The following is a 19,373-nucleotide window of genomic DNA, read 5'->3' as shown; positions in this document are numbered from 1 at the left end:
GAGCTGCAAGTCTTTTGTGGTATGTCTCTACCAGCTTTGCACATCTAGACACTGAAATTTTTGCCCATTCTTCTTTGTAAAATAGCTCAAACTCAGCCAGATTGGATGGAGAGCGTCTGTGAACAGCAATTTTCAAGTCTTGCCACAGATGCTCAATGGGATTTAGGTCTGGACTTTGACTGGGCCATTCTAACACATGAATATTCTTTGATCTAAACCATTCCATTGTAGCTCTGGCTGTATGTTTAGGGTCATTGTCTTGCTGGAAGGTGAATCTCCTTCCCAGTCTCAAGTCTTTTGCAGCCTCCAACAGGTTTTCTTCCAGGATTGCCCTGTATTTAGCTCCATCCATCTTCCCATCAACTCTGACCAGCTTCCCTGTCCCTGCTGAAGAAAAGCATCCCCATAGCATGATGCTGCCACCACCATGTTTCACAGTGGGGATGGTGTGTGCAGGGTGATGAGCAGTGTTAGTTTTCCGCTACACATAGCACTTTGCATTTAGGCCAAAAAGTTCAACTTTGGTCTCATCTGACCAAAGCACCTTCTTCCACATGTTTGCTGTGTCCCCTACATGGCTTCTGGCAAACTGCAAACGGGACTTCTTATGCCTGTCTTTCAACAATGGCTTTCTTCTTGCCACTCTTCCAAAAAGGCCAGATTTGTGGAGTGTACGACTTATAGTTGTCCTGTGCACAGATTCTCCCACCTGAGCTGTGGATTTCTGCAGCTCCTCCAGAGTGATCATGGGCCTCTTGGCTGCTTCTCTGACCAGTGCTCTCCTTGCTCGCTCTGTCAGTTTAGGTGGACGGCCATGTCTTGGTAGGTTTGCAGTTGTACCATACTTTTTCCATTTTTGAATGATGGATTGAACAGTGCTTCTTGAGATGTTCAGAGCTTGGGATATTTTTTTATAACCTAACCCTGCTTTAAACTTCTCCAGAACTTTATCCCTGACCTGTCTGGTGAGTTCTTTGGTCTTCATGATGCTGTTTGTTCTTCAGTGTTCTCTAACAAACCACTGAGGCCTTCACAGAACAAGTGTATTTATGCCGAGAGTAAATTACACACAGTAAGACTCAATTAACTAATTAGATGACTTCTGAAGGCAATTGACTGCACTGGATTGTATTTAGAGGTATCAAGAGTACAGGGGGCTGAATACTAATGCACACCACATTTTTCAGATTTTTATTTGTTTAAAATTTTGAAGACCATTTATCATTTTCGTTTCACTTCACAATTATGTGCTACTCTGTGTTGGTCTATCACATAAAATCTCAATAAAAAACTTTTAAGTTCGTGGTTGTAAGGTGGAAAAATGTGAAAAAGTTCAAGGGGTATGAATACTTTTTCAAGGCACTGTAAAAGAGCGACGACGTTAAACATGTTTTAGGAACAGCACCACTTTCACTTCATCCTACTTCCTTTCATGGTTCATTCACTTTTCTGTCTGACACACACATGATCCTGTTTCCTTTAATTCAAAAGCCTTCATCCAAACTTTTTGACTGATTCAGGTCCTCCACATAATGTTTCCGATGTCTCGTTCAGTTCACGTTCCCAAGATTTAATGTCTCCCTTTTAAGAAGACATCCTGTTGAAATATCATCCACACTTTTTCAGACTCTGCTTCTCAATATCTTTCACTTTTACTCCCAGACTTCATGCCAGTCTTCTAAACAAAGAAAGAGGAAGAATACAGAAGAATACGGAAGAGAGAGAACGTGACAGACGTGGACTTTCTTCAGAATTATCTGGTCTCTATCAAATCATTTTCTGTGTTGCAGGAGAGGTGAAATACACCAGGATAAACAGACTGGGTGGGTTTAGGGGGTAGTTTTGGGTGAAGAGGGCACAGGACAAGTTGTGCTGCATAGCTACCCAAACATTTCCTGTAAGTTTTCCCACGCTTGCAGATAAAGAGAGAGATGGACAGATACCGAACGTAGAGCAAGGAAAAGTCATCATCTCTCCGTTTATATAGAACGGCCAACATTGTTGCCTTTCTGTTCTGCACTGATGACCACCAGCTGTCCATGATGGAGAGAAACATGAAATGATACGATGGAGAGAAACATGAAATGAAAACGAAAGAAAAAAAATATTGTGAATCAATGCCACAGAACAAGATGAGAAATCGGGCACTTGAGGAGAAAGTGGACAGGAATGAGTGTAAAACAAACACTTTGTAGTGTACTGCAGTGCATTGTACTGTAGTGTAGACTTAAATCACAGAGTGAATAGAAGAAGCAGGAAAGAAAGTCGAACCAGAACATCAGGGATGTAGTCGCTCATCTGGCCTGCCATCAAAACAACCATGACTACCAAAACATCAAACAGAACTGAAATGTGATAGTGTGAGAGAGGACCAACCTCCGCGACAAACTGTTTACAACAGGAACATCAACAAAGGACTTCATTTTGTTCCCCGAGGGAAGATCGACCCAAAACATCGATCAGAACTGAAGTCGCATGAGAATTGCAAGAGAAGATACAATTCTAGTCAGAATAAAATGTGTTAAGTCGACCTAATTACTAATTTGTTCGCAAAAATGTGACAATACAACGACCAAGTGTTGTGCAGAAGGTCGAGTTCTTTCAAACGAAACAATCAGAACTGAAATCCATTGAGAACTGAGGGAGGGAGGAGACACGATTTAACTGAAAGTAAACAAAGCTGTAAACAAATCATTTACAACAGGAAAAATCAACAAACAAACAACCAAGCTTTGTTCCTCATGGGAAGAGCTACCCAAAACATCTATCAGAACTGAAATCGGATGAGAACTGCGAGAGGAGATAAAATGCTAGTGAGAAGTCCCAAAACTCGCGACGGTGACCTAATTAGCAGTTTGTTAGCAAAAATTTGACAAAACAATGACCGAGTGTTGTGCAGAAGGTCGAGTTCTTTCAAACGAAACCATCAGAACTGAAATCCATTGAGAATTGAGGGAAGAGACACCATTTAAATGAAAATAAACAGCATTGTAAATAAGTTGTTTACAACAGGAACATCTACAAACAAAGCTTCCTCAAGGGACGAGCTACCCAAAACATCGATCAGAACTGGAATGAGAACTGCGAGAGGAGATATAATGCTCGTGAGAAGTCCCAAAATTCATCAAGTTGACCTAATTAGCAGCTTGTTAGCAAAAATTTGGCAATACAATGACGGAGTTTTGTACAAAATGACTAGTTCTTTCAAATAAAACACTCAGAACTGAAATCCATTGAGAACTGAGGGAGGAGATACGATTTAACTGAAAACTAGACAGGGACACTCTAACGAGTGCAAACCCCGCCTTTTCCCTATTAAAATACATTGGGCGAAAATTTCGAAGTTCTGCCATGACCTTGACCTTTGACCTCCAAAATTTAATGGTTTCCTTCCTGGGTGATTGGCAACACATGTACAAAATTTGGTCCAAATCGATCCATTGGTTCTTGAGATATCTTGCAGACACACAGACAGACAGACAGACAGACAGACAGACAGACAGATACACACACACAGACTGACGCAGGTGAAAATAATAACCCCTCCGACTACTGTCGGCGGGGTTAATAATAAACAAAGGTGTCAACAAATTGCTTACAACAGGAAAATCAACAACCAACCGACCAAGTTTTGTTCCTCAATGGAAGATCTATCCAAAACATAGCTCAGAACTGAAATCGGGTGAGAAATGAGAGAAGAGATACAATTCTAGTGAGAGGCCTGAGAAACTCGTTAATTTGGCCTCATTACTAACTCGTTAGCAAAAATATTTGACAAAACAACGACCAAGTTTTGTGCGGCGTTATGAGTTCTTTCAAACAAAACAATTGGAACAGAAATCTGTCGAGAATTAACAGACGAGATACGATTTAACCGGATTGTGGACGACGGACGCCACGCCATGGCAACAGTTCATCAGCCTTATGGCCAGAGGAGCGAATAAAAGCAGACACATATAAAGACAGGGGCAATAAGAGAATAGAGGGAGGTTTGGTATCGCTAACAGAAGGTTAAAATAAAACACAGCTGAGTGCATGTTACTGTAGCCGACTCTACCACCTGCATTGCTAACGCTTAATGCCAATTTATGCTGACAACCCAGTCCTCGCAGATAGCGTCGCAGACAGTGTCTGCGTAGCCCCCCCCACCTTCGCAGACGCTCTGCGCGCACCTCCCAAAAATTGTGACCACTGCAGAAGCCTCGCAGACAGTGTCGCAAACAAGAGGGCTCTGATTGGTCCACTCTACATCCGCTGTACACACACTTCCGCTTCCCTACTTTCCCGGTTTGGTTTGTTTTCACGACCACCATTTTTAAAAACACGAGCGAAGATGGAGCAGCACGAAGAGCGGTTGATCGAGGAAGTGAGGAAGTACGGACATCTATACGACTCCAGTTCTAGTCATTATAAGTAACCGGAGGATAAACACTCCACTAACCACACCCACCAACTACTCCCAGCTATTTCGCGACTTCGCGCCCCCTTGCGTTGTGGTGGTGAATAACATCGCGCACGCCTATTACTCCCCGCTCAACGATAAATTACAACTGTCTGCGAAAAGCTATTTGCGAAAGCCTTGTCGCAAGAGCATGCAGAGGCCTTTAAGCCTTGCGCTACTGTCCCTGAAACCCCACTTTACTGCAAAACCAATGAAGTGAATTGAGAAAGGAGAAAAGCAACAGGACACCATTATCCCTGAAATATCACACTGACCAGGCTTCCATTAGGACTACAGACCAAAAGCCACATCCTCACGCAAACCACAAAAATGCTAAAACAAAGCGAAAGAGCTTGCAAATGCGAATCCATTACGGAAGACTCATAATAATGACGAGTACATCATACTTCCTTTGAAAGAGCTGAAAGGAAACTACGACTACAAGGCGTTTATGTTTCAGAGAGAAGACGACATCGGAGTGGCTGTTCAACTGGCGGATTCAGGGTCACAGGCGACGTTTCCTCAGCTGACTTGTGTCTTTTAGATTAAATGCAAACAGGTGTTCGAGAGCACATCTGTCTATATAAAACAACTGCCTTCCTATACACATTCAGAGCGAGAGAAAGAACACGAACACACACACACGGACTCCAAGTGAGCATCAAGTCCAAGAGTTTGTTAAGTCAATGTGGAGGAAGAGCAGATACACACAGTAAGCTTTCTTTCTTCCTGTTAAATGACTTGGCATGGAGCAAGGTTCAACAAATGTAGCTCTCCAGGTCCTTCACTTTTTAAAAATCAGTCTCACACAAAGCAAGCCGAATGACCGGGGGGGGGGGGGGGGAATATACCGATAGACAGAGGTGGACAGTAACGAGGTACATTTACTTGAGTAGTTTACTTAAGTAGTATCTGTACTTTACTTTTTTGAGTATCTGTACTTTACTTGGGTATTATTTCTTTTGGAAACTCATGACTTTAACTCCACTACATTTCTATCAAGGTCCTCGTTACTCGTTACTATGAAGCCGCTTTGAAAGTGGATGTTTTTTTCTTTTCTTTTCTAAAATGTGATTGGTTTTTTCGCAGGTGGCACTGAGACAGTCTATCAGTAATCACTAGGGTCACGTCACGTCCATAGACTGTATAAAATCAAGTTCAGTGATTTTCCCGCAGCATTATTTGAACACGATCAGTTGATGGCAGAATGGAAGGAGGCGGTTCTTCTGGGGAATGCACGCACCCATTGCTTTACCTAGAACCCATGTTTCAGTTTTCTGAAAGGATTAAAGATTAATTTCGTTTTAAATGTTGGCTTTGTTTGCTGAAAACGAACCACATCACAGCCTACAAAAACTCGCCGTCCGACCTGCGGAAGCGTATTGAGGTATATAAATGTTTTATTCCAAGAGAAAGCTTGGAACAAAGTTGTCTGTGCTTTTAGAGCTAGCGATATCGTTGCAATAGCAATGCAGTCTGGTTAGTTAAATGACTTTCTATGGATTTGCCCGCCAAGTTGCCGTCGCCTTGTCCACGGCTAACGTTTACACATAGCTAGTTAACTTGGACACTGTTAGTTAGCATGTAAACACGGAGTTACGCTAACATGAATAACGTTAACTTATCTGAAGTCCTTTCAGAAATATGTTTTAGCATAATCTTGCCAAATAAACACACTGTAGAAATCTTTCTTTTCTAGTAGCGTTAGCTACCCAATATGATTTCGAGTTGGAAAAGAGTTTGCTAGCATGTCGGGTGGAGTTTCACTGACTAGCTAGCTTAACGTCAAACCACCATGATGGCACGGCATGCGTTCATTTTGTGAATTCACATTTCTGTCTTTGGTAACGGCGTTAGGTTTTGTAAGTGTGGCAATAATACAGCAATGCGTGACAGAAAATGTACTTTTAATACTTAAGCATTTTTAAAAGCAAGTACTTCACTACTTTAACTTAAGTAAAAATTTGACTGGACAACTTTCACTTGTAATTGGAGTAACATTTGACCAGTGCGATCTGTACTTTCACTAAAGTAATAAGTAATGTACTTTGTCCACCTCTGCTAACTATCATGCGCATGATCAGGCTAAATCTGATCTTCTTTAAACACATTATGTTCATATCCTCAAATCTACCACATAAAGGAATAAACTTTGTGACTGCAAGCGGATATTAAATCACAGTGGTGTTGTACTGAAATACTCCAGGGATTTTTTTTTTAAATCTCTGTGATTATTGCAAACAATATCTTGGCATGTTCCTCCATACCGATTAAAACAAAATAGAAAACCTGCTCCAAACCTCACTTGCTGTGGAAGTCGAAGGGTAATTGCAGGGTCATCTGTAAACGGCTTTTATCTGTATAAGTCATCGTTCGTCAATCTTTAGATGTGAGGTGCACAAACACATCTAATGAAAAAGGAATCACCTGAAGGTGAGTCAGATTGCAACTGTGAATTTAGAACTGTTTTTTTTCTCTTGTTGTTAATAATATATAGGCTACATCCACACGACAAAGGCAACGAGATTTTATTTAAAAAAATATCGCGTCCACATGGGCAACGGATCAGTAAAATATCAGGTACATATGGCAACGCAACGCTTGCTGAAAACGATGCAATACACATGCCACACCTCTACGTGCGCTGTAAGACGGTCCCATCGGAGACACCAGAACAATAGAAGAAGTAGGACGCATGCGCATAAACCCCTTCTTCTACCCGGCGTGAAGCACTCACAGGAACAAACACACAACAACAACAAGAAGATGGCTGCGACTACACGAGGAAATCGTGCCTTCTGTGTGTACAAATTAGTTTTATTAATGTGCATAGTTTTATATAACTTAATTTTCTTATTGTGTGTGAACATTTTGAAAAGCATTTTTATATAAATTTATATAACTTTTTATATTGTGTGTGAACATTTTGAAAAGCAGTCTTATCCAATAAAAAAAAATTCAAGAAATGGTTCAGTTACTTGTTTATTTAAAAGAAAAACTGTATACAAAAGTGAATGCAATGCAGTGGTTCATACAAAACAGCGAGAGTGCTGCTTGTTCTAGTCATGTGGTTGTGACGTCATCGTAAACAAATCCGTTCTACTCATCCAGACGACTTCGCAATGGCGCCGTTGCCAGATTTTTCCTCTCTGGAACCCGTTCTCAAAAAAATATCGTTTTGGGACACCCAAAACGCCAGTGCCGTGTGGACGCCAGGCCGAAACAATAAACAATTTTATCAGATTCACCCGAATGCGTTGCCGTGTGGACAGGGCCATAGTATGTTGATGTGACTTGGACATAATGGGCCTTTCAGAGTGGACTGTTACCTTCCCAGGCTGTAATCGCCATTGAAAGGAAATGGGGCAGAGAGAACAAGCCAATTACAAGCACAGGCTTTTTTTTTTAATGTAAAATCTCTCATTTTATATGGTATCACCCTCGTTAACATATAACCGCCCATCGCAATCTGAATCATGAAAATCCAAACCTGCTGAAACAAAGGAAAATCCATGAAGACATTGTTTGCCAAGTCTGGTGCAGAAGAACTCGAGTGTCCTGAATAGAGTCCTGACCTCAACCGCGCTGAACACCTTTGGGATGAGCTGGAATGCTGACTGCACACCAGGTCTTCTCTGCCAACATCAGTGCCTGACCACAATAATGCTGCTCCAGCCTCACTCCAAAATCTAGTGAAAATCCTTCCCAGAGGAGTGGAGGGTATTATAACGGTAAAGGGAATAAATCTGGAATGAAATGCTCAGCAAGCGCGTCAGAGTGTGATGGACGGGTGTCCACATACTTTTGGACATACTGTGAGATTCACAAGGAATTGTCCACATTGTTTAAAAATATGTGCAATTGTTCATATGGTGCAGTATCCTGTCAGGAGACATTTAGCATTTTTTGGAAGGTCTCCAGTGTCAGCTGTTACTTTATGTTTTCTGACGGTAAAAACTTCAAGACCGAAAACTTTGCTCTGTGCAGTTTCTAAGTAAAATTTTTTTGTCTTATTAAACTGTAGAGAGAGAAAGAGAAAAAAAGAAAGGCTGGCGATGGAACAAATGTTTACAGCTGCTATAATGCAAGTGCAACTAACTTGTTTCACAGACATTACACATTAAAGGGGAACTGAAGTCATTTTTAAACTTGCTTTATTTCTTAATTAACGTGTTATTCAATTACGTTTTCGGTTTTATTAACCTTATATCGTGACTCGTATTGGCATATTATAATTACATGTATCTGCCTTTTCGGTTTATAGCCATGCTGAATGTAGTTCGTATGGTCCACGGCAGGCGTCGTTTATCCGCGCGATCTTCACGAGACTTGTGCGAGACTTCAAACGTGAAGTGTCGGCGCCGCCATTTTGAAAACTGTTTACACAGCGGCCAGATCGCCAGATCATTCCAATTTAGATTCATTTTGCGATTTGCCAGCTTCATCAGTGATGGAGATTATTCCATACAACTTCGAAACTTTGGTTAAATGAAAAAAAACGCTTTCGGACACTAGTCCGTCGCGCTGGTATTTATGTCATTACTGTCGCACAATTAAAACGTGCCAGATCAGTCGGCTGGTAGTTTTCAAAATAATAAATACATGCATGTATTTTTGTGATAAATCCATATTATACTGAGCGTATTTCCCACATTAATCAATACAAAGTACCTGCAGCTTTCAGTTTTTTTTAAATCAAGGCTGAATACTTTCTTCTTTGCCGCTGCCTTTTATTAAATCAAATTTGATACTTTTAATTTGATTTCTTTCAGCGCGACCGCAATGCATGATGAGATAAATTGCTTTGGTTAGTGACCGTCGGTTTTCGTGATGCATTGTGGGATACTTTGAGTGCACTATATAGGATGTAAATAATCCTCACTAAGGTTTCGGACAGCACTACAAAATGGCGTCCCCACTATATAGTACCCTGTATAGTGAGTAGGGAGCGATTTCGGACACAGGGAAAACTTCCGGCTTGATTACATCAGCATTCAAAAGAGGGCACACGCGTCTTTTGATTAATGTGGGAAATGTGCTCAGTATATGCATGTATTTATTATTTTGAAAACCCACCAGCTGACTGATCTGGCACGTTTTAATTGTGTGACAGTAATGACATAAATACCAGCGTGACGGACGAGTGTCCGAAAGCGTTTTGGGTTTTTTTCATTTAACCAATGGTTCGTTTAAATGGCAAGTTTAAAAAGGACTTCAGTTCCCCAATTCTCATAAAATGATTAATTTCCATATTTGTGTGATAGGAAATACTGTGCAAGAAATGTATAGAGGAGAGATTAATGACAAATTAAAAAATGTTACACAAGTGTTTCAACAAGGAAAGAAGAGTCTCTGGTGTGGACATGTGTTCATGCTCCCTTAAAGCATGAAAAATTCACTATTTCAGTGCTTGTGCAAATACATTTGGGCATCTGAAGAGCCTACCAACACACAAACTCTGAAATAAGACACCCAGTCAGGTTCGTTTGTGCGCCTATTTCAGAAAACGTGCTTCGACAAGGCGTTCAGATTTGACTCCTCTTTCTATATCACAAGCAGAGCTTATTAGAAATATTAGAATTTTTTTTTTAAATATCGCGTCCACATGGGCAACGGATCAGTAAAATATCAGGTTCATATGGCAACGCAACGCTTGCTGAAAACGATGCAATACACATGCCACACCACTACATGCGCTGTAAGACGGTCCCATCGGAGACACCAGAACAATAGAAGTAGACGCATGCGCATAACTGCGCATGCGCACAGTGACTATCCCGGTCACTGTCACACGCACACACTTTCTCACTCCCTATCCTATGGATATAGTCCCTTTAAATCATGTGCTCGTTTTTTGAATGGAGACGCGGAAAGAGGAATGAATGGGGGTAGATGGAAGCCGGTACGCCAACATTCTGATATCCTCCAGAATTCTTTAATGGTCCGGAATAAATTGAATGCTACACGTTGATGGATTACTTTGTTCTTCTACGCCCTTTTTGAGGAATTTATTGTTGGACTTAAACCAACATCTGAAGAGGTGAGATCGCTCCTTTTTTTCCCTATTTTTGCTGGCGGGATTGACTCTGCCCTAAGGGCTATTCTCTCACTCTCTCTCTCTCACTTTGCACCATTACACAATAAATATTCACAGTGAAAATATTTTGTAAGCGCGTTTCATGAACCAAGTTATAGGATTTGTTGACAACTCGCATCGAGTTCGTTACACTTCTACCCGGCGTGAAGCACATGTGGTTGTGACGTCATCGTAAACAAATCCGTTCTACTCATCCAGACGACTTCGCAACGGCTCCGTTGCCAGATTTTTTCACCCTGGAACCCGTTCTCAAAAGATTTTGTTTTGGGGCACCCAAAACGCCGGTGCCGTGTGGACGCCAGGCCGAAATGATAAACAATTTTATCAGATTCACCTGAATCCGTTGCCGTGTGGACAGGGCCTGAGTGTTTCCACTCACGGCTTGAAAACTGTCTTTGCGAATGAATATTCATGAATAAAAGCGCTACTTGACTGGCCAGTGAAAGAGGGGGTGGTGTGAGCAGTGGCTCATTATCATTTAAAAGAACAGGCACTCTAATCCATCATTTTGAACAGGGCTGTTTAGACCGGGTGAGAAAGTGCTGTGGTGTTTTATCTTTGTGGTATTTTGACCAAAACACGTCACAGAAATTTCACCAAGACCTCAGGGAACTGGGTCAACTTGTGGAAAAGGAGTGTCACCTTTAATGTTTTGTTGAAAGAAAAAAAGTGCAATATGCTTCTGAATAAAATGACAACGTGTTCCAGTTTTACATCTGGCTCTTTTAAAGTGGAACACCTGTAAGATTGGACTAATAAATAAACAGAAGCTGAGAAAAACAAAACAAAACAAGCTTTACGTTTAAATCTGACGATGTTAACAAGCTCTCTTGGTTTATACAGCAAAAGCACACTGACGTAGGACAAAGAGCTTCTTCAAAGATCAATTCTCAATACTTTGGGAAACTGATCGGAAGAAATAAAATATAGAAATATGAGGGTAAGTCAAAAAGTTCTAAGACAGATGTTATAATTTCAAAAGGTGTGAAAGACATCGCCCAGAATTCTACAGAGAAGGAATTCTCCGATGGAAACACCACTTGCAGAAGTGTTTAGACTTAAATGGAGGATATGTAGAGAAACAGCTTTGTTATTTTCATAAATGAAGATTTTTTTTCAACTTGTCTTAGAACTTTTTGACTTACTCTCGTATGTACTAATATTAAAATCTAGACGGTCTCAGATGGACAGTTGGAAGTCACACTTGGAAGACGGTCTGGACTCTTACAGTAATGCTTGAGGACTACAGTTGACTTGCTAACTTTAGGACTGCAGTTGTCATGAACAGTTTTGCACTCAAGTTTCCATCAATGAAGAGTTATAACATCAACAAAACTGACCATGTTAAAACTGTTAATGTTATAGTCATGCTGTCTGTTGTTGCCCAAATGAGGATGGGTTCCCTTTTGAGTCTGGTTCCTCTCGAGGTTTCTTCCTCGTGTCGTCTGGGGAAGTTTTTCCTTGCCACCGTTGCCATAGGCTTGCTCACTGGGGATAGATTAGGGATAAAATTGGCTCTTGGGTCATTCAGATCCTGTAAAGCTGCTTCGGGACAATGTCTATTGTTAAAAGCGCTATACAAATAAACTTGACTTTATATTCTCTCAAATGATATTTTGATGATGGTGGTCGAGAACGCTGTCTAACACGTCACTCCAAACTCACCAACAGGTGTTTGATCGAGTGGAGCTTTGATCACAATATTATGAAGGTCATAATATATAATCATTTTCATACTCATTTAATGAGTCAGTGATACTTCGTGCTCTTTTACCATCATGGAAGAGACCAATCCCATTAGGGCAGAAATGTTTCCCCGCTACGAAAACCCAGAACATGCCAGCAAAAACACCTCCATACAGCACAGTGTATGTTCTACTAGCTTGTATAACTACTACTACCGAGTAATAGTTGTAGAATGGTAATATAATAATACGTGGGAGGAGGTTCTCAACAGGGTGTGTTTTCCTTTTACTAACAAAAGCTATTGTACAGCATTCTCCATAATCTCTCTCTCTCTCACACACACACACACACACACACACACACACCTTATAGCAGCGTTCTCACACACAATGCAGGGAACTCCGGTAGTTCTTGCTTGAATCCATGACCAAATAAAGGATAGGATAATAAAAAAAATAAGAAGAAAGGTTAGATAGAGAAGGACAAAAGTGGATTCATGGAAGTGCAACTGACTTTTAACAACTTTACGCTACTTAGAAGGAGAAGCAAAAAAAAAGGCTATGTGCGATAATGGTATTATTAAATATAATAATAGCGACATGAAATCTAAAAGTATGCAGTTACTGAAGAGACAAGATGAGGTGTCCTCCTTCCTCTATAGACGAGGCTGGCTTCCCCTGGGCATTTATTCCTACCACCAAACAGGGTTACTGCTTCCCCTCAGGCGAAGATTGCCCTAGTGTCCTACTACTACAACACACACACACACACACACACACACACACACACACACACAGAGCTCATCTCCTGAAGAAATGACTTTCAGTTTTTGTGTGAAAGTATACGCACAAGTAGGCTTTCTTACAAGAGAAATCTTATCGATCCCTAATCTATCCCTTTTATCTCCTATACGTTTATAAAATCGTAATTTATGAAAGTAGACGCAGTAAAGACGTGTACGTGATTTTTGAACAGCTGTCCATACACTTCTGTTTTTGTTTTCTGCTCACATGCACATTTACAGAGCGCAGTGTCACATGACAACCAATTACAGGAAATCAAATCCTAATACACGGGAGACTGTAGCTGAATAAACCACATGCCACACATGCCTCACTGACAAACCTGAAAAGATGAAAAGAGAAAGAGGAACCGAAAAGAGAGCACAAAAGCGAAAGGATGGGCGAGAGCTTGATTTAATTTCACTGGCCGAAATCTGATTCGATTCATGAGCACTCATATGATTCACATTAATTGGAAAGTGAAGCAGATAAAAGAGACTGACTGGTGAAGAGGACAACATTCAAGGAACGAGAGAGGTGGTATAAAGAGAAATACAGGCTGAAATGGACAAGATGAAGGCACAAGGCAGATGGAATTACATTAATATTATAAAAACATAAGAACTAAAAGTTCAATGCAGTTCTCTGCTCTTACTCTGCTTTAAAGGTACGGTCAGTGATTTCGCAAGAGGTTAGCCCTTTTGAAACGGCCAAAAACTGACACCTGATGAAGACCAGTGGCCAGAGCGTCAGTGACGCAGTAGCTCACACGGCCGTACCATGAGAAACCAGGCTCGTTTATAATTAGCCAAGTTGCTCATCATGAGAACAATTAGAACAATTTGATCTTCAAAACAACCAGAATCAAAATCCGTTGAAAAATCAGGAAGGAGCAGCGATTTTTCCTGAAAGTTTGTTAAATCGGCATAATTAGTGACTTGTTAATGAGAAATCACAAAACGAGGGAGTAACTTTTGTGCAGACTGATTAGATCTTCCAAACGAAATAATCAGAATCAAAATCCATTGAAAACTCAGGGAGGAGTAGCGATTTTTGTGATTTGTGAATGGACAGACGGACGACGGATGCTGCGTGATGGCAATAGGTCATCAGCCGACAGCCGGATAGCTAAAGATTTAATAGATAGATAGATAGATAGATAGATAGATAGATAGATAGATAGATAGATAGATAGATAGATAGATAGATAGATAGATAGATAGATAGATAGATAGATAGATAGATAGATAGATAGATAGATAGATAGATAAGATCAAATCAAATCAAATCAAATCAAATCAAAACCCACCATTGGCTGATGGCCAGTTAGCTAGCTAGCTAGCTAAATAAAATAAATAAATAGAAAGAAATGAAATGGTGGGGCTTTATCATTTAGCAGAAAACATTACAGACAACACTTTGCCATGATTAGTTACATACTAGTGTCACATCATTTATTTTTGAGCTGCAACAATTAGTTTACGTAATCAATTACGAAAATTATTAATGTACATCATTATATTTCACTCTTTGTTTATTTCACCAACAATAGAAATGCATTATAGTAAAAGCACATAGGCCTCTGGTGGTTATTTAAATTGGTCACTGTTTAAATTGGAACAGGAAACGATCAGTACCTCGGCGAAGGAGCTTGTATTTTCGGTCTGGTTTGTTTGACTGTCTTTAAGCAGGATTGAACAAAACCTACTGATCCGATATCCATGAAACTTGGTGGAAGGGTGCAACATGAGCCAAAGGAGGACCCAAGATGACCGAAATTAGTTTCACTTTTTCTAATGCTGCGAGATGGGGCATTTGGCCTTATGCTCTCTGAGCGCCCTTCTAGTTAGAGGAAGCAGCTTTGGGACCAAAAGGTTGCTGGTTTGATTCCCTGGACCAGCAGGAATGGCTAAAGTGCCCTTGAGCAAGGCACTTGGAGAGCCCCCAACTGCTCTGGGTATGTTGCACGTCACTCCGGATAAGAGCGTCTGCTAAATGGCATTAATGTAATGTAATTACCATCAGAGGAGAAAGTGAGTAGAGTAACAAGATGCCAAATGTTACGACGTTTTTCAAAAAGTTTTGCTTTACCTTAGATTATATTTTATGTTAGATTTATAAGCTGCATTTAAGACGAATGTCAATTAATTAACATTAATTAATTAATTAATTAATTAATTTATTTATTTATTTATTTGCAGCAGTAACTTATTTACAGAGCCTTGGACACCACAGTACATCATTAAAAAAAATAAAATTATTCATTTATTTTACAGCTGATAGAATGTAATGAGAACTTTGCCAAATATTACCAAAAAAAATGGTCTCATGTAAAAAGCATTTACTGTATGGTACCTTTAATGCCAAAAGCTTCATAATGCATGTCTCATGAACTGATCACACTGGTGTTCGTGTTATTCATATGATTTGAGTTCTTTCCTGCTTCTGGGCATTTCTGCTCCATTGACCACAAAGAGGTCTCTCAGGTTTCTACTCCATTTCAAGCTTCATTTTCTAAGGCATGACATTACACCGTGATAAGGATATAGTATAGCGTGTTATAGATAATGACATCACAAAGTCAATATGACTGAAATATGTTTCAGAAGCTGAAATCAGGGTGGTCTTTCTTTTCTTTTAAAGAAAACAAACATACCAGACAAAAATGCATTTATACACTGCTGGATGCTAAGAGTAATCCTCTTAACAATCAAAAGTTTGAATTAATAATCTCACAAACGAATCAAATAAGATCAGGACTTTGGTTCAGCACAGTTTGTTGACTTATGAACAGTGAATGAGCATTGCCAACTGAAAGTAAATACAGAAGGGGGGGGGGGATCATTTATTAAAAAAAAAAACCACAACACCAACAAAAAAAACACTTACCGCATTTGATCCACTGGACCAGTAGAGGAAGAATCCTTCAGGATCTACTTTCAGGGTGACCAGACTGGACACGCCACTGTTAGGCTCCTAAACACACACACGAGGATACATTAGTTATCTAGTTACATAGAACCGTTTATACATATGAATGCTGCTCAAAGTGCTATTAAAAACAAAAACAAAAAAAACCCCGCATACACACACACAAAACACATACGCACAAAGTAAACAATCAGGAATTAAGAAAACACAAGAGAATAAGGATACGTGCATGTACAACCCTGATTCCAAAAAAGTTGGGACAAAGTACAAATTGTAAATAAAAACAGAATGCAATGATGTGGAAGTTTCAAAATTCCATATTTTATTCAGAATAGAACATAGATGACATATCAAATGTTTAAACTGAGAAAATGTATCATTTAAAGAGAAAAATTAGGTGATTTTAAATTTCATGACAACAACACATCTCAAAAAAGTTGGGACAAGGCCATGTTTCCCACTGTGAGACATCCCCTTTTCTCTTTACAACAGTCTGTAAACGTCTGGGGACTGAGGAGACAAGTTGCTCAAGTTTAGGGATAGGAATGTTAACCCATTCTTGTCTAATGTAGGATTCTAGTTGCTCAACTGTCTTAGGTCTTTTTTGTCGTATCTTCTGTTTTATGATGCGCCAAATGTTTTCTATGGGTGAAAGATCTGGACTGCAGGCTGGCCAGTTCAGTACCCGGACCCTTCTTCTACGCAGCCATGATGCTGTAATTGATGCAGTGTGTGGTTTGGCATTGTCATGTTGGAAAATGCAAGGTCTTCCCTGAAAGAGACGTCGTCTGGATGGGAGCATATGTTGCTCTAGAACCTGGATATACCTTTCAGCATTGATGGTGTCTTTCCAGATGTGTAAGCTGCCCTAATGCAACCCCATACCATCAGAGATGCAGGCTTCTGAACTGAGCGCTGATAACACCTTGGGTCGTCCTTCTCCTCTTTAGTCCGAATGACACGGCGTCCCTGATTTCCATAAAGAACTTCAAATTTTGATTCGTCTGACCACAGAACAGTTTTCCACTTTGCCACAGTCCATTTTAAATGAGCCTTGGCCCAGAGAAGACGTCTGCGCTTCTGGATCATGTTTAGATACGGCTTCTTCTTTGAACTATAGAGTTTTAGCTGGCAACGGCGGATGGCACGGTGAATTGTGTTCACAGATAATGTTCTCTAGAAATATTCCTGAGCCCATTTTGTGATTTCCAATACAGAAGCATGCCGGTATGTGATGCAGTGCCGTCTAAGGGCCTGAAGATCACGGGCACCCAGTATGGTTTTCTGGCCTTGACCCTTACGCACAGAGATTCTTCCAGGTTCTCTGAATCTTTTGATGACATTATGCACTGTAGATGATGATATGTTCAAACTCTTTGCAATTTTACACTGTCGAACTCCTTTCTGATATTGCTCCACTATTTGTTGGCACAGAATTAGGGGGATGGGTGATCCTCTTCCCATCTTTACTTCTGAGAGCCGCTGCCACTCCAAGATGCTCTTTTTATACCCAGTCATGTTAATGACCTATTGCCAATTGACCTAATGAGTTGCAATTTGGTCCTCCAGCTGTTCCTTTTTTGTACCTTTATCTTTTCCAGCCTCTTATTGCCCCGTCCCAACTTTTTTGAGATGTGTTGCTGTCATGAAATTTCAAAATGTCTCACTTTCGACATTTGATATGTTGTCTATGTTCTATTGTGAATACAATATCAGTTTCTGAGATTTGTAAATTATTGCATTCCCTTTTTATTTACAATTTGTACTTTGTCCCAACTTTTTTGGAATCGGGGTTGTAAAAACACAAGAACTAACTCATCTCATCTCTAGCTGCTTTATCCTGTTCTACAGGGTCGCAGGCAAGCTGGAGCCTATCCCAGCTGACTACGGGCGAAAGGCGGGGTACACCCTGGACAAGTCGCCAGGTCATCACAGGGCTGACACATAGACACAGACAACCATTCACACTCACATTCACACCTACGCTCAATTTAGAGTCACCAGTTAACCTAACCTGCATGTCTTTGGACTGTGGGGGAAACCGGAGCACCCGGAGGAAACCCACGCGGACACGGGGAGAACATGCAAACTCCACACAGAAGGGCCCTCACTGGCCACGGGACTCGAACCCAAGACCTTCTTGCTGTGAGGCGACAGTGCTAACCACTACACCACCGTGCCACCCCACAAGAACTAACTAAAAGCTAAATTTAAAAAAAGGGGGAAAATGCTCATAAAATATACACAAAAATGAACGGCCGGAAATTAAGAGAACGTAAGCTGATAAGAAATAATGTATGTAAACTAAGGCAGAAACTAAATAAAAGCTTGATGTAAAAAAAGTTTGTTTTTAGCAGCTTTTGTTTTAAATGCTAAGCGAAGTAGGCTGGCGAATGTTTTTTCCACCTTATTCCATATCTTCGATGCATAAAAACAAAAGGCAGCGTAGCCATATTTCTTGTATTTTACTTTTGGAACATTAAGCAATCCAGCATATGATGACCTTAAAGGTTTAATTGGAACATACGCTATCAGACACTGAAATATATGAAGAAGCTTGGCTATTTAAAGCTTTAAATACTAATAAAGTACTTTAAAATCAATTCTAAAAGAAGAATGCAACTGACGCAATGTTGCTAAACTAGGTGTAAACTAGCGAAGTGTTTCTCAACCACTGGGCCGCGGCCCACGAGCACCATCTAGTGGGCCACGAATTCCATCAAGTTGAAGCTAATTTTTCCTCGCCTTAGGGTACAATTGCTGGGTTGCATCCGACATCACATCCGCCTCATTAAGCTACGGGTTATCGATGAAAATGAGGCATTCTGATGGCAATATACACGTGAGCTAAAAGTTGTGGTCACACAGCAGGTGAACACTTGACTGTCGCGCCTTTGTGTGCTTGAGTCTGGCGCAGCTCGTTGTGCGCGTTCTTGGGACCCAGTCATTATGGGAAACACTTGATACTGATTTGAGCGCAAATCAGCACACACAGATACGGAAGCTGTTTTTACAGAGGCTTTGTGAAGTATCATCATCATCACTGTCACATTTGTTTCTAGCCATGTTTATAACACTGTTTAAATATTCTGCTTTATGATTCTGCTTTCGGCTTTGTTTTTGTAAATATCCTGCCTGCCAATAAACACACTCCCTGCACTTAGATCCGTCTACCACCATCTATCTTGTCGTGCCCCGAGCTCCAGATCTTTAACCCAGCCACATATAAAAAGCTGTACGCCTCCATGCTTTTCCAGGTTTTCATCTGTTTGTCCGTGTAGAACGATGTCTGCAGCAACAGGTAGTTTGAGATGTCGGGGAAATCAATGGATGGATAATTTTCCAACTCGTAAGAAAAATCCTTCTTCGTTAACATGTAAGGATCTAATCCCATTGAGTGGTTTCTGTATCCACTTCTTTTGAGTGTACTTCTTGG

General features: G+C 40.5%; 1 protein-coding gene across 5 annotated transcripts in view; it reads right to left on the bottom strand.

Annotated features, from left to right (window-relative positions):
* The window catches only part of plcb3 (phospholipase C, beta 3 (phosphatidylinositol-specific)), a 187,471-nt gene that overhangs the window by 104,716 nt on the left and 63,382 nt on the right, over positions 1–19,373 (bottom strand). For all 5 annotated transcript variants that reach the window (XM_060918498.1, XM_060918364.1, XM_060918314.1 and 2 more), the window contains exon 2: positions 15,896–15,982. In XM_060918498.1, coding sequence (XP_060774481.1) covers positions 15,896–15,982 — 87 coding nt within the window. The remainder of the gene's footprint in view (positions 1–15,895; positions 15,983–19,373) is intronic.

Source organism: Neoarius graeffei, chromosome 1, assembly GCF_027579695.1.
Source record: "Neoarius graeffei isolate fNeoGra1 chromosome 1, fNeoGra1.pri, whole genome shotgun sequence".
NCBI classification, from domain to species: domain Eukaryota; kingdom Metazoa; phylum Chordata; class Actinopteri; order Siluriformes; family Ariidae; genus Neoarius; species Neoarius graeffei.
This window is presented reverse-complemented; position numbering and strand designations above follow the sequence as displayed.